The sequence below is a fragment of the Sorghum bicolor genome, chromosome 2 (genome assembly GCF_000003195.3).
Source record: "Sorghum bicolor cultivar BTx623 chromosome 2, Sorghum_bicolor_NCBIv3, whole genome shotgun sequence".
NCBI classification, from domain to species: domain Eukaryota; kingdom Viridiplantae; phylum Streptophyta; class Magnoliopsida; order Poales; family Poaceae; genus Sorghum; species Sorghum bicolor.
This window is the reverse complement of record NC_012871.2, coordinates 7,940,750-7,956,622: the sequence shown is the minus strand read 5'-3', so window position 1 is coordinate 7,956,622 and position 15,873 is coordinate 7,940,750. Positions and strand designations below refer to the sequence as shown.

The following is a 15,873-nucleotide window of genomic DNA, read 5'->3' as shown; positions in this document are numbered from 1 at the left end:
ACCGAATCTGCCAGCCATTCAGCAGTGTTTTTCTCTCACAACAAATCAGCAAATGGTACTTTCAGTCATGGCTTATCAGCCAAATGACTAGAGAAGAAATCACAAATAAATCAAAAACAAAATATTATGAATACCTCATTATTTGGTGACGAGGAAAATAAACTCATTAGACTATTGGGTGTTCATTAGGTGATGTGTAGAGACAAGGCACTATGTAGATTAACTCACTGGAAAGTCTGGTGATGGCTAAACATGAGTGTCAGATGATGAGTTGTTATTGAACAACTAATAGAGGCAAAAAGGTTCTAGCTAATATTTGTCTTTGAGTGAGCGGACGGTCTAGAGAAAGACTACATTGGACTAATAAGCTTCATCTAGTGATGATGAACAGACAAAGATGTGTATATTGTATAGTTGTATACTTCATATGAAGCATCAGACAAAGACACTACATATGAAGCGGTAGGGGCAATGGCTAGAGTCCAACGGCTACTACTACTCACAGGTGGCCCGACAATGGCAAAGATATGAACACCAAACCATATGGTGATGACTACAATGTTTGTTGTCCTTTGCTAACGGATATATTTTGTTGGATGAGATATATATACATCATATGTCTAGTCATCTAGGGTAGTGGAGTACCATGAGGCTATAGGAAACTAGTACAAGTGTTGGGATACTCCATCCACTATATGAGTGCTTGGTGATCATATACAAGGTTTGTAATATTTCTTAGGGGTATATTAGCAAGTGATTGGTCTTTAGCTTGAGAGTTTGAGTGAAATGGGTGCATGCTTTTGTAATCTTAGTATACTGGAACACTTGGTATTACTCTGTCAATGTTAACAACCCTTCTAGATTTGTGTGGAGTGGTGGTGACTGCATGTGGTGGGGCGAAATAGACCCACCACTTAGTAGAGAAACCATAGTGGACGATCCCATGATGTTTGAGAGAGTCAAGCAGCAATGCTAAGCCTAAGGGCCTATTTGGCAAAGCTCCACTCCTAGATTCTCTGGTTTAGCTCTTTAATTCTCTAGTGAAGTAATTCTACTTGGTTATGGTGGGGGAGCAAGGTGGGGAGAAGAGTGATTGTTGTGGATTTTGAACAAAGAGTATTGGACAATAGTTTTTTAGCTCCCACCTCCCAGTATAAATGGAGAAATGATTCTTATCTGCTTCCCACCTGAATCTATGCGATATTTGGTTGTTTGGTTGGGAAGGAGTGATTCTCATGGAGAATTTGTTCTAAGGAGCCCTACCAAACACCCCCAAAGTGGCTTATGACACTTGCCTTGGTTGGTAGGAGCCTTTATGGCAAGCCCAATGTCATGGCTAGGAAAAGGATCATTGACCATGAGCTTACCTCAACTGAACTCTAACATGGACCAGGAGTTTCATTTTCTCAACTAACATCAGAGTATGCATTGCCTTGCCTTATGAGTTTAGACCTCCTTTTTTGTGCTCTTTACTTACCAAATTTATGTTTTGACATGTGCTTGATTGTGTGGCTTTACCTTTCCTATTAGCTTAGGTTTTTTTATAGGATTAGCTCTTCATTACTAAACTTCTTGGGGTTTAGGTAAGTAGAGAACATCACATAAACCTAAGTACACATCTTTCTAGTTAGCTATTTTGGTTTATGTAGTAGAAATTTAAATAGAATCCTAAGTTATGTTTTTAGTGACCTAATTCACTCCTCCATCTTGGGTCACCCACTCTAAGGTTTCACTTATCAATAATTTTGACATCTTGCCCCTATGGGTGATCACATCAAATCCACACAATACCACCTTTTAAAAATGTTCCATGCTCTAAACCCTTGAGACAATAATCTTGTAAAATCAATACCTTTGGTATCCCTATCTATCAAATATATTGAGGTACTAGTTATGACGTGAAATGCTTTAGGAATTTGATAAGTTTTGAAATATGCATGTCCCTTTACATTTATATATGCACATCTAGCCCATCAAACTTCAAGGAATCCTTTTTGGAAGCAAATTTTATGAAGACTATTTTAAGAATCTAATAAAACCAGAACTAGCCCACCTTGACTTGCATCAATAAACCAAACAAGGATCACAACGTCTACATCACCCACATAATAAAAACCCGCTTAAGAAGAAGTAGGGAAATTCACCTGCACAGTACGAAATTGATGAGGTGGTAGAGGTGGAAATTGAGGATGCGGTCCCATCAGCTGTCGATGATGATGATCCAAATGTCCCACCCTTGGAGCAAGGAACTCCTTGTGATCATGTGGAATATGAAGTTGTTCTTGTTGAGCATCTCCTAGAGAAGACATCGATAATTCCACCTTTGCTTGCACTTGGTCTACCTGAGTGGCCTGGTCAATGGACTTGGTGCCAAATAACTTCCTTGCGGCCACTGTGAGCTTGTTGTCAAATAATTTGCACAATCTCACCTCTGCATCCTCCATGGCAACGCGAATCTACCAAGTATGAGTCACTTAATAATTTGGAGCCATGGTAAATTCCTCTATTCCAAAATAAGTGAATTGCGAACCTAGAATTGTAGTGTCAACTTTGAGGACAACACCAACTAATAATGATTGCCACTCAAGTATGAGAGGGTAATGAAGGAATTGCTCGCATGAAGAACATGGATTTGATACCAACTCCCATGTCCCTCTCGGTCCAAGGATGCAACGGGGATATATCTATATATTTGGGGAAGAATTTAGAAGAGAGATAGAGCCAAATAGAGATAAAGATAGAGATAAAGATGGAAGAAGCGGAGAGGGAAAATAGGAGAAATAGATTTGGGAAACCACTTTTAGTTATTACCCATCATGCCCCCTGTTAGTATTTATTAACACACAGAGAAAAAGGACCGCAAGCACACGGATACCATTGTAGCTTTCACTAGGAAGTATTCTAATTATTGTATCCACAGGAAAACGTGTGAGATTAACTACAATCTAACTTAACTAGGGTAGCAACAAGGCTAAAGTTCTCTAGTTCTAACTTGGGTAAGTTATGTCTTCTACTATTCAACTGGGGACATTACTAAGGAAAGACACCAATAGAGGATGATTCTCGTAGTAACCAGGTCCTACTTGGCCTACAGGCGAGTGGTGGACTACAAAGGACTCAATAGGCTATATAGTCACCCTCATGATGTATCACCAATCTGGAATACAGGGTGCATCCACAAGTAACCATAGTCAAAGCACCACACTTATACTACAATTACTACTTTACTCTTCCCAGATAAAGAATAAAGCACTCAAACAAATTGTGAACCTAATGAAAAATATAAACACATTGCTTACTTGAATCAAAAGTTGATTACCAGAGGAATCTTAGGAGCAAGCCTAAGTAGAGCTTGATTCTACCAAGGTACAAGCCGTAGAGAGAGCACCGACAGGCCAGCGTCTTCTCCAAACTCTTCCCTCACTCTCTATCTCACTTTTTCTATTTACAAGACTATATCCTAACTTGGAGGACTAATATTCTCATGAATGTTGGTTATGATCCTGAGGATATGAATTAGGGTTTGAGGATGGCTCTACTAGAGGGAGCAACATCAAATCTAGACCCTCGGATCAAACCGACTTAAAACAACGATGTAGATTTGATCTTTAAGGTGGTGGAGAACCAACATAGCGAAGAGGGGCTAACCCATGGGACCCATAGGTCAGCCATGCTGTAGGTGGGGCCAACTAGCCCAACATGTCAACCTCTCAGGCTCTGTCATGGTGGGGTGCCTTCTAGAGTGTTATAAAGTCTTCCCAATTTAGTTTTGTCGCGAATAAACATGATTTGCTTTGATGAATAGGTTCTCCTTAATAGTTTTTTGATTAAATCCTCCTGCAAAGATAAATTCACCAAAGCTCATGGATTTTATTAGTTTACCCCTATTCCTATGTTTGGTGATGAAAAATATATAGGATATGTTGACGGTTTATGATTGATGTTAATGACCATTAATACTCCTCATATGAACAAAGTCTAATTCATGGGTAATGCACCGATGTCTCATTCGGGATCACATGTACAAGTACCAAACTAATATTCCCATGCAACATTTCCCCTTTTTATTCTTGATAGCACTGGCTCACTCCTATCAAGTGTCTAGCAACGTGACATGACATACCAATCCTCCTAACTTGGCCAATTCTGCTTCTAACTACGTACATGCAGATTTCATGGAGTCTTAAATAGGAAGTTGGTGGTCCTTTCATCTTTGTATGATCCATGTCCAATGCCTAAGGATATGATCATGAGGAAGCTTAGTGCCAGATAAAGGAGCAGTGGCACTATTAAATATGTTGTCATTGGTCATCTAGCTGTCCCTATGTGCAATACTATGAGAATTGTATCTTGCTTGCTATAACTTGTCTTGCTAAGTAGAACAATAGAAGTAGAGATAGCCCTTGTTGTCCTCCCACCTAGCTATACTTATTTGTATCTTTGTGTGATCTCTGTCTTCAATGTCATCACTGCCCTATCTATTTATCGATTACCTCCACTATACTTTGATATCTTTTTATGGGAAAATACTTCATCTTAGTTGTGGTATAACTAAGATCTCTAATTTATTATTATTCTTGGCTACCACTTTCTATATGGATTAAATAAATAATGACACCTTGGAATAATCCTTGGAAAGTACTACAATAGTAATCTATGTGCTTGCAGAATATTCTACTTGGGCATAAGAAATACTAGCAACCATCAGAAACCTTAGGCGTTTGTGACTCCATCAGAGAATTTTGGTGCTGGTGCCACATCTAGTAGTCATTGCCAACTATTGGAGATCCCAAGCTTCAGTGGTGGATCCCTGGTGATCACTAGAGTTTTCTAGCGAGGCTAAAAACCTTCTATGTAGCACCTTTGTTCTCTGGTGCCTAACACCGAAAGATTCTATTACCCTTTGTCTTCTCTGTCGTCTCTAGATCTAAACTCTATTGATGTGGTCTTTGGTGATCACCAGAAGTAAAGGTGAGTTCTTCTCCTTTGCCCTATTGATTGTGCGTAGTGCCAAGATAAGTTTCAGTGCCTATCGTTGGAGATATCCGATGGTGAACTCCCTTGCCTACTAAGCTCCATTTTGCCAAGTATTTTTGTCTAGGATTCTTTGACTTGATGACTTAGACTTCTTGCTTGGCTTCTAATGTCTTCAACATAGCTTCTAAACCTTTGCTTGAGATGTTGACCACTTGGTATTCATTGTAGCCTTATCCACATTGGTTTTGATGGTCATGTTGTCACTCAATCACTAAAATCACTTAGTTCCAATGAGGAGTATATGTGTTCCAACCACACTGAAGTCACTTAGTCCCAATGAAGAGTATGTGTGTTCCAACCACATTTCTTGCTTTGACTTTCAAAACGTAGTTCAAACAAGTAAACTTGGTGAAGGACTTATTGTTAGCTAGAAAACAACGCAAAGAGTGTCGCTGGGGGAGGGGGGATAGTGACACCACCATCATTGACAAGGAAAGATATAAGATGAGCAGTGCCAAGAGCATACTCCTTGGTCTCAGATCAAATTATTTCTTAGACTGAGAAATGTCCTTGGTTAAATCTACTCCCTCAGTCTCACGATATAAGGCATGCACGTATTTCAAAATTCAAACTTTGTTATATTTGACCAATAATTAGTCTACTAATATAAAAAATTATAGTATAATCATGGTAACATTAAATTTTCCTTTACAAATACTTTCTAATGATACTTTTGTTGTTTTCATAAATTATATATAATAGTATAAATTAACAGTTAAAGTATGATCTTGAAGACCGCACCAAGTCAAATCGCGCCTTATATCTTGAGACGGAGGGAGTACTTCCAAAGCGTGGTAGAACTTATTAGATTAACAAATAACATTGTGATTTTTTTTGTGTATCACTAATTTATCCTAACCTTGCTAGTAGAAGTTGATCAAGACCTCGTTTGGCATAGCTCCACTTTACTAGTTAAGTCTTTTTTTTTCTTTTTCTCCACGAGCAACTCTATCGATAGCTAAATCTAATTTGGTGAATCCTTGGCAAGGCTCTACATGTGAATCTCCTTAGAACATACTCTCACATAAACCCACACAGGGCCAATCAAAGTGAGTGGAATGTAAGAGAAGCTGTTATTTTGAGTTACATCTCATATCCATCCCTTGTGAAAGCATGTTTTAAGGAGCTCCTCACATAAAGTTATTTTATATCACCCATTTGACACAAAACAAAAATGGACAACAAGGAATGATGAGATTTTATTTCAAAGGGATTCAATCCAGTTTAACAAACTCCAAAAAATCTTCACTTTAAACAAATCATGTTGCTATCACACATGTGAAGTCAAGTCTTGCATTAGCTTTTCTTCAATGGATACAAAACCTGTTGTAATCCACAGGCTTAGCTTGATTTTATTTGTTTCTTGATTTGTACTAACTTGTTAACACTTTAACCTATTTTGTTTTTTCTAATATATTCTCTATAGAGGCCCCAGCCCCTCCAGCTTTCTAAAAAACAAAACAAAACACTCTTAGCAAGAGTATTCAGTTGGCAGTTTCCAGCTGATGCTGTTTTGTTATGAGAGAAAAACATTATATCATAGCTAATAAGCCGGGTTGATAAGTTCAAGCGAACAGGGTTATGCCAATCGGATCCTAATTACCTTCAGGTGCTAGGCCGCTAGCATTACTTTTTTCCAAACTGTTTTAGTTAAGGTGATTAGCTTTCGTCAAAAAAAAACAGTTAAGGTGATTAGCTCAAAACGGATAGATGTTACATGAAGGTTAGCAGAGGCTAGTATTAGAGAGATCAAAACGTCTTAACAGTTTTACAGATAAAATCAATCCAATATACCCGTGGAGCATACACATGGTAAGATAATCAGATTATGTACAGACGGCATCATCACTGACGAACAAGGTACGCCGCGCGTGGGCATCGACGTCACCACTCCCTGCCCAGATCATCTCGGCGACGGCGGCCGTGCATAACTGCATATAGTTATGGACGGGCCCAGCGCGGCAGACAGGTGTCACCACTCCCTGCCCAGGATCATCTCGGCGGCCGTGCCCATAGCCTCCGGCCCGGCACGGCGGAGGAGCGCCACCGCGAGCTCATCCTCGCCCCAGTGCCGGAGGCCGCTGCTCAGGCGCTTGAGCACCCTTAGGTCCACCTCCTGCACCCAGCACGGGGTGCACTCCACCACCAGCCCCAGGAACCCAGAGACGTAGGCACGCCACAGGGAGAGGTCGCAGCCCAGGGAGATCTTGCCGTCCAGTGCGCTCGCCAGGAACCCCAGGTGCGACCGCATGACCCTCTCGCGGCGCCGGGACACGGGCGTTGGGTCAATGCCCCAGGCGAACATCCCCGAGTACACTGCAAGGTAGGCCAGCGCGTGCCCGCCCAGCTTGTACACCATGCCTCCACTGGCACCGCCCTGGTCCAGGTTCTGCACGGCCAGGAACCAAGACGGCAGCATCTCCTGGATCAGGGACTGGACGAGAGCCGTGCCACCAGATAGCCAGACGAGTGTCGCTCCCAGCGATGCCGCCACCTTCACCTGCGTCATTGCAGCCGAAAGAGATACCTGGCCATGCCTCATCCCATACTTGGTCTTCTTTAGTTTGTCTGACCGATGTCTGGGCACAGTTGTTTCCGCGATATCCTTCACTGAAAGCATCAGAAGAGAGAGTATGTCCTCGGCCAGTATGGAGCAGTCCTTGATGCACCGGAATATCCGGAGGTAGAGTATTCCTGGTGCAACTGGTGAGAAACCACCGGGGCAGTACCCATGGCCCAGAAGGCTGGCGACGCCTCCACAGCTGCATACTGATGTCGAAGACATGCCAAGGGTAGCAGCAAAGCAGCTTCGGAGGAGCTGGACGACTGCATCGTTGTTGTGGTGGAACACCGTGCGCGAAGCTGAAAATATTAGGAAATCAGTCCATCGCTTCACCTTCTGGGTCCACAGTGCTGCAACGATTGCCATGCTTGGCCAAGGGCAGCTTGCAGCGAGGTTCTCTAGAGCTGGACCAGCAAGGTTGAGGAAACGCTCTGATGCCTTGTCAAGCTTGTATGTGATTGTGAGACTCACAAAAGCAGCCAATGGCAACGGAAGTGTACCCGAAGAACTTCCTCCTGCAATACATGAGACCTGGATTAGTACTCTGCATGAAAATTGGCACGTTGGCTGTAGCAATGGCAGGAAATGAACAGGAACCAGCACCTGTAACTAGCCTTGGAACATCAACACCGGTAGCAGCTACGATTTTCTTGATGTGCTCATCAACCATGGAAAGGTTCACAGAGGGGCTAGGCCAATCTGATCCATTCATGGATGCAGGCTTCCAGACACCCCGTGTTACCTCAGCGGAAAAGTAGCTTACTATTGTAGCAAGAGATGCAGGCAGGAAATCAGCCAGATCCTTCAGGCCTGAAAAATGAGAAGACACGGTTAAACGCCTGACCTTGAATGAGCATGTTCTAACAAAGGTTAGAAGCTACGGTACAGTACTCGTTACTCTTGATTCTCAAATAAAAGTAGCACTAGTTTCTGAAACTGCCTTAAACTGAACACAACCGACCTGTGGCCAATTCACGTGGAAATAGTCTTCCATGGGAACAAGCAGTTAGAGCAGCATCAACCACAAATGGAACAGCTTCCAGTATCTCCCAAGCTGGCAACTGAGGCCAAAGATGTGAATCATCCACACCAGGACCGGAAGAATTACTTATGCTGCTACTTCCAGATAAAGAACCTATAGATGTGCCTCCTTTATTAGCCTTTCTGAACATCTGATTAAGAAGGCTGTCCACATTGTTACGTACAGGTGTCCCATGAGCAAGTCCAGAGAGAGTTGAGGCCAGACAAGCTTGGTGTTGCCGGTACCATAACTTCAACTTTGGAAACGAGTCCATAAAAATAGGATTCCCAGATGATAGGTGTGAAGTTGATATGTGTGATTGCCTTTGTCCGTTTCGTTGTTTTGTCAAACTGCTGGAAGATAGAACCTGGGAATTCCGCAACAGCAGAAGATACTCAGGAGTTAGCTGCGAGCCAACTGGAGCACCATCTCCCATTATGCAATACTCAAGTGGTGGATGGTTAAACTTCCAGAGTCTCAACAGAAGAATGAATGCATTCGAGAAGACTGTGTGAGCAGATATTTCCTCTCCAGTTCTCAGTGTCCAGGAAACACTTGGAGAAAGAGACCCAAATACTTCACAGATTGCCATAAGAGCAGCAGCAAGCTCTGGAATCTGGTGATACGGAGAGGAAAAAATTTAGAATCCAAAGATAATATAGACTTCTGAGAGGAAGTCAATGTAGGTGGCTATGTTAACCATACCAGGCCATGGAATGAGAATATTGGCGCGTAGTCCACGGCTGATATTCCTGAAAGAATAACATTGAGCATTGGACCAAGCTTTATCAATTGGCTCTCTCTTCCAGAATAATCGATTGGATCAGATGGTGAGAGCAGTTTAACAACTAACCGAACAGTATGTTCCTACAAGGCAAGAAACCACATCATTTGAATATAAATTACCTCAAGACAGCAAGATGTTACATTGGTTCTTGAATAAAACAAAAAGAGGCAATGCATGCTACCATGTACATAGTAATTTTTGAAATTAACCAGTGATAGGGTCAATATTAGTCATATTATGGACCTGAAAATTTCAGCCTACTAACCTGAAAATTCCAACCTCGTAAAAGGGTGGCTCCACATAAAACAGTGGCAGCAGAAATGCTGTCGTCATCCGACCCATCAGTTGCAACTTCAAATAACTTGTCCACCTCTGCCAAGCTTCCATCAAGTTTATGAGCTTCATTCAGTGTTTATTACCAGAGCGATGTATGAGAATTAACAAATACGATAATATTGAAATATAGGGATATTAATAGTTCAGCCCTAGTGTGATTTTTTTAATGTACACCATTGTGCAGTGCAAGTTCTTATTTTAATTTTTTGTTTCTTTTTGGAGAAAACAAACATAACATTTACATGCTTTTTTCCCCTTTTTTCAAACAATGCAGAAGAGCTGCATGCCTTTCTATTAAAGGAGAGGGGAAAAAAGGACCAGTCACAATGCCATAAGGCAAGACTTATGCTTATTATAGTTAAACATTTTTTTTTTTTGAAACGAAACAGGGAAGAGAGCTGCGGATTATATTAAAAGAAGGCCAGACTGGGTAGCACACGGCACAACTTTAGCAACCAAAACAATGAAGGCCGGTTGGAATCGTCAAACAATTTTCACTATTTAGGAATCATGAGTTTCTAGTAAATGGCAATTCCAAAGCTTAGCATATTATGCAAAGATATCCATTTTCCCACGAGCGGGTTGTACACACCTGGAAGCAGGAGTTGATACCAACATATTAACCAGTGGTTGAGTCAGTGGTGCACCGTTCATGAAAGATGACCACCCAGCAAGTTGGCTAGGCAGTGTATGAGATGCAGAGTTGGCATGATTACTGATATAACCAGGCCAATAGTAAGCTGATGTATCCAGCAACTGCCTTGAAATACATGACTCCACAATCAAATGTCGCATATTTCCGGCTGACAAAATTAAAACACGATTTATGTTAAGACTACCTTACATCCATAACTAGAAGGTCAATCTAGAATGTTAATCATATGTGTAATTCAAAAATAAAATATTTTAAGAGAAGCCACATACTATAGTTCATCCCATTGACATTATCCATGTAGCCATTGTTTATACTGATTCCCGAAATGAATATTGCAGCTTTAGTAGCAGCCTGATTAGCTGCTGGGATGACACATGGAGGAGGAACAAGCAAGCTTTCATAATCACCAAGTATCTGTAAGCTTAGCATCAATTCGTTGCGTAGATTACCAATTGCTTTCTTCCCATTCACATGACTGTTGAGTTCTGTTTCATTGCAAAGTAAATCTGCTTCCATAATTATGTCAGCAATCGCAAGTGTTGTGATAGACAACAACATGCACAGCCGTGTGTCTAGGTGAGGTACAGGACCTTCAATTGGTTCTCTTTCCTGCTTGTTTCAAACGATCAAAGATTAGGATGTGAAACATTATAAGGTTGTCTCAAATCTGAATAACTGAGTGAAGATCGAAGACTCACTCTTTGTACAAGGCGAAGTGAAGCTACCCAGAGGGCCAAGAAAGCATCATGCCAAGTCGACCTATTGACTGCTTGAAGAGCCTTGACCAAACCTGCAATTTCCAATCGTTTAGATTAGCAACAGCTCAAAGCAAAAAAAATAAGGAAATGGCTTCATCATTCAAGATAACCAAGGAGTTTGTTTCTATTGATGACTGAAATTACCACTTAAAATCTCAATGGAATTTGTTGCAGCGATTGAACCATCTAGACAATCCTCAAGATACATATCGATAGGAATCCATAGTGAAGAATAGCCAGCACCAAGGCATCGTCCATTTGGTGAAGATAGAGGGTTAGAAGCCACTGTTGGGTGGAATCTTTTACGCATATTATGTTTAGTTTCTCCATATGTATTGCCATCACCTACAATCAAATGCTGAAATGGTTCCAAGGATATTGCTGAATTTTGCAAGGTAGATGAGTTTGTTGCAAGTAAGTGCAACCGGTTAGTAAATGCCATCCAGTGAGATTGCCTGAAACAATTGAGATTCTTGACAATGTTATTAAATAAAAAGTGCGATATTTTGCATAAAAAAAGAACTGCATGTATATCCATTGTCGCATGTTCAGTGAGAATATCCCTTCACCATCACTTCATTTATTAATATATGAACAGAAAATGACTACAAGGTTTCAGTCATGAACTTCTAGTAAACTACTGCAGCACTTAATGTTTACATTCACCCATCAGTCCATCAGACCATCACAAAGCTTGAGTGCCAATCCCATGGCTGTAGTTTTTATTTTGATCAAAACTTTTCTTGGTTATTTAAGAAGTAAGGCAAATCAAATGTCACTAGTGTAGTCAGTGTTACTTTTTCTTTTCCTTTGCATAACCCTAAGTGCTTCTAGAAAATTAGCTTAAATGTTTGCATTAGAGAAAAATACACAGAGAATATTCTATGATACATTGTCATGTTACTGGAAAATCTTTGCCAATTACTAGTACCTCCCCAAACCTGAAACCCACACAAACAGGTATAAACTAAGGCGTCACCGCTTCATCCCTAAGCTTGAGTAAAGTTTATGAGGTCATGAGCCTATGAGATGAAGATCTAGTTTATTATTTGATTAATTTATTTGAAAAAAAAAATTACTAATGACCAATCAGCAAAAAGATGAATTCATCATTTCCAAATGATCAAAAATAAAGACCTGAAACAACTCAGTAAAAGAGTACTTCAAGTTGAAAAGTCATACATGTTTTCGCGTGCCAATGATAGGATATGAGTAATTACTTTATCACGAAGAAAATGCTCAATGAGCTCCATAGTTGTTACAGTGTTCATCTTCTGTAACTTTTCAATCTTATCAGTTCTTTGTTCAGTAAAAGTTCCTTCAAATGTGCTCACATCTTCAGGCCTCGTTGGCCATTGAGTTTTCTTCTCTGGAGTTAACTCTAGCAGGCCCTCATCATCCAAAACAACATCAACCAACTGCCATATAATACAAAGAGCGAAATGCACAACAAAAACCCCTGGTTCACATGTAGAGATGCCAAATATCTTGGAAAGTTTAAGGTTCCCGTCTATTAAATCCATGATCCTGCAAACATATGAGAGGCTTTAGCAAGGACCTCTTGTTGCTTCAGAAAATTTAACCGTGCAAGACAGACTCTTTTTACCATCGCAGTTGAGACTACTAGAGGGATAGAGTGCATGAATAGAGAATGGTGCGAGGAACAAGCTTATGAAGCGAAAGAGATCACATGGAAGCACATACACTTTTACTCACAAAAAACATGCTAAACTTATCTCCCTCCATACCAAATTGTAAGATGTTTTGGCTTTTCTAGATACATAGCATTTGCTATGCATTTAGATGTACACCAGATACATAGTAAAAGCAATGTATCTTGGAAAGCCAAGATGTCTTATAATTTGGAACTGAAGAATATAATGAATGGAAAAAATAAAATATAAAGAAATTTGCAGAAAAATTTCGGCAATAAATCTGCCTTGACAAATTCAACAGAAAAAAAAATCAAAGATTACTGCAAGACAAGTAGACTTTCCATCATAGGAAAATTGGGGCCCTTAGTTGGAGAGATGGATATGACCACTAATCCACTACAGAGACATCACACAACAAGGTGGTATACTTCTGTAAACCTTATTATGAATCTATGATCACAAACACCTGAAACTGAAATGTCCATTTTTAAGACTATTAGGAACTATGCTAAATCACATCGAACACTGCATCTTTGAGGCTTTGACTATGTTTCTCATCCAAACTACTGACTGGAGCATAGTGTTATGGAAGTGCAGGGAGCAGTCAGAGAGGGAAATGCGCACTTTCTGAAATTTGGCGCTTTCATCTGATAATGGAAGTTGAACCCATGTCTTTTCAAGAGCTCTAGGTAGAGTCTATACTCCATTGGCCTGGAAAACCGGTGAGGAATGACCCTGCAGGACCAGAAGAACACATAAAGTCCATGAGAATAACATTGAGAAAAGTCTTAACTCCAATCCACGCACATTGCACGACAGCAATAGCAGCCAGTGAAATAATTAGTACTAAGTGGGATTTGCCACGCGCTAATCTAACTACTTTTCCAGTTCCAGGACATAAGTCAAACTAACTGCGTTGGCTATTACAAGACTCTGCTTCTCTAGAAAAAAAACAGGATGAGGATTCCAGCGAAGACCTGATTAGCCTACCAAGTGTCCAACTGCTTATAGTCTTAAAACAGACATTTGTCCCCTGTTGTGATCTATCTACATTGTCATTTGCTAATTATATTGACACTGTCACACAGCATATTTTCCCCTCAAATTATCGGGGCGAAGCACGTCAGCTTCCTGGTAAACTCGTGTACGGGCAACACTGGGTACGTCGTCCGGTTCAAATCATTAATCGGAGGAATTAAAAATGCGTGCAACGTGCGTGCAGTCGGGGTCCAACTGATCCGATCGAGATTCCCGACAGCTAAGCGCTGATCACACGCGCATTGGCCATTCCGATCCCACTCCCACCACCCGCCACGGAGCACACCAGAGACACAACACAAGGCGCCGCCGCCACGAAGCGAAGCACCGGACCGGACCGAACCGGACCGTACCTGGTGGAGAGGAGCGCGAGGAGGAGCGCCGGGGACGCGAGCCGCGCGGCGAGCGCGGCCTCGGCGTACTTCCAAGCGGCGGCGGCCGCTGGTGCGGCACCGCCGCTGCCGCCGCCGCCGCCGGAGAGCAGAGCCCGCGCCAGCACCTCCGCGAGCCCGGCGGAGCAGGGCACGTCCCCGCTCTCGCCCGCCGCCGCGGCCGCCGCCACGCGCGCCGCCCACTCCGGCGGCGGGCGGGCCTCGGCCTGCGCCGCCTTGGTGTACTCCGCGGCCCACTCCAGCCACGCCGACGGCGGCGGCGCCGACATCGCCATGGCCGGCCGCGCGGGTGTGCCCCCCGCCGTCAGCGGCGGCGGGTGGGTGCTGCTCCTGTCGCCGCGCTCGCCGTGCCCGGTGAGGGGAGAGCCGGAAGTGGTGTCTGCAGGTGCTGTGTGCTGGGTTGGTGGGCCGAGGGCGATGGCGTCCCGTCCCGTTGGTGTAACCACCTCTCCCCACCGCAGACCGCACTACCTCGCGGTGGGGCCCACTCAGGATCTTCTGCGCCGTGCCAGCTGAAATGAAATGATCGATCGCTGATATGTGACGTGTCGTATCCAAACTGAAAATGCGGGGACCTGCATCGTAAGCAGGAGAAATTGACTCATTCCTTCTATATTTAGGCCTTGTTTAGTTGGTAAAAATTTTAAATTTTGGGTACTGTAACACTTTCGTTTGTTTGTGGCAAATATTGTCAAATCATAGACTAATTAGGGTCAAAAGATTCATCTCGCAATTTACAGGCAAACTGTGTAATTAGTTTTTGCTTTCGTCTAAATTTAATACTTTATGTATGTGCCGCAAGATTCGATGTGATGGGGAATCTTGAAATTTTTTGGGAACTAATCAAGGCCTTACTACTTATCAGTGGCGGATCCAAGATGAGAATAAATGGGGCTAAATAGTAAACATTTAAGGTTACAACTAGAGATTAACAAGAATTTATGACTAATTAACACTAATATAATGGATAAATCATACTTATAGGGGGCTCTAGCCCACCCAGCCCCCTTTGGATCTGCCACTGCTTCTAACTTTTTATTTAAAAAATTCTATGAGAAGCCTGTTTGATTGGATGAAAAGGAAATATTGTTTATTGATTTATTTTAGGAGGAAAACACTGTTGAATGGTTGACAATGGACGAGCCTATTCGCTTGGCTAAAAAGCCATGAAAAATAATTCGTTGATTTGTTGTGAGAAAAATATCATTAAATGACTAACGGATTTGGCAAATAAGTTCAAGCGATAAAGCTAATAAGCTCAAGCGAACAAGCTCACTTTGCAAAGCAAACATTCATGGTAGCTCACATACCCCGTTGTATCAATATCATGTGGTGCAATGTTATATTCCACAATTTACTTAGTGTTTAGCTTACTAACCGTTTTTTCTTTGACGCAAGAATGTAGAGTGTGTTTGGTTAGATGTATATGGGGTGGTATGGCATGTGGGACATAGGCAGGGCGAAGCTTGGTTCAGACCCAATACAATTTCCACTTGCTAATAAACAGTAACTTTTTTTTACTGTCCATAGATGATTAAGACTGGATTACGAAGAAGGGCTCATATGTTGCTAGCCTAGCAAGCTCTGCCACTAGATGTGTGTGTGTGTGTGTGTGTATATATATATATATA

The 15,873-nt window shown here is 42.0% G+C and overlaps 1 protein-coding gene across 1 annotated transcript; it reads right to left on the bottom strand.

Moving 5' to 3' along the window:
* LOC8069095 (mediator of RNA polymerase II transcription subunit 33A) lies at positions 6,747-14,657 on the bottom strand. The gene is made up of 12 exons (XM_021453656.1): positions 14,204-14,657; positions 13,437-13,547; positions 12,340-12,684; positions 11,302-11,612; positions 11,098-11,189; positions 10,669-11,008; positions 10,337-10,547; positions 9,674-9,788; positions 9,327-9,488; positions 8,562-9,237; positions 8,204-8,410; positions 6,747-8,115 (listed from the first exon to the last, which is right to left on the bottom strand). The coding sequence occupies exons 1-12, from the start codon at positions 14,515-14,517 to the stop codon at positions 7,010-7,012; spliced, it is 3,990 nt and encodes a 1,329-aa protein (XP_021309331.1). The 5' UTR covers positions 14,518-14,657; the 3' UTR covers positions 6,747-7,009.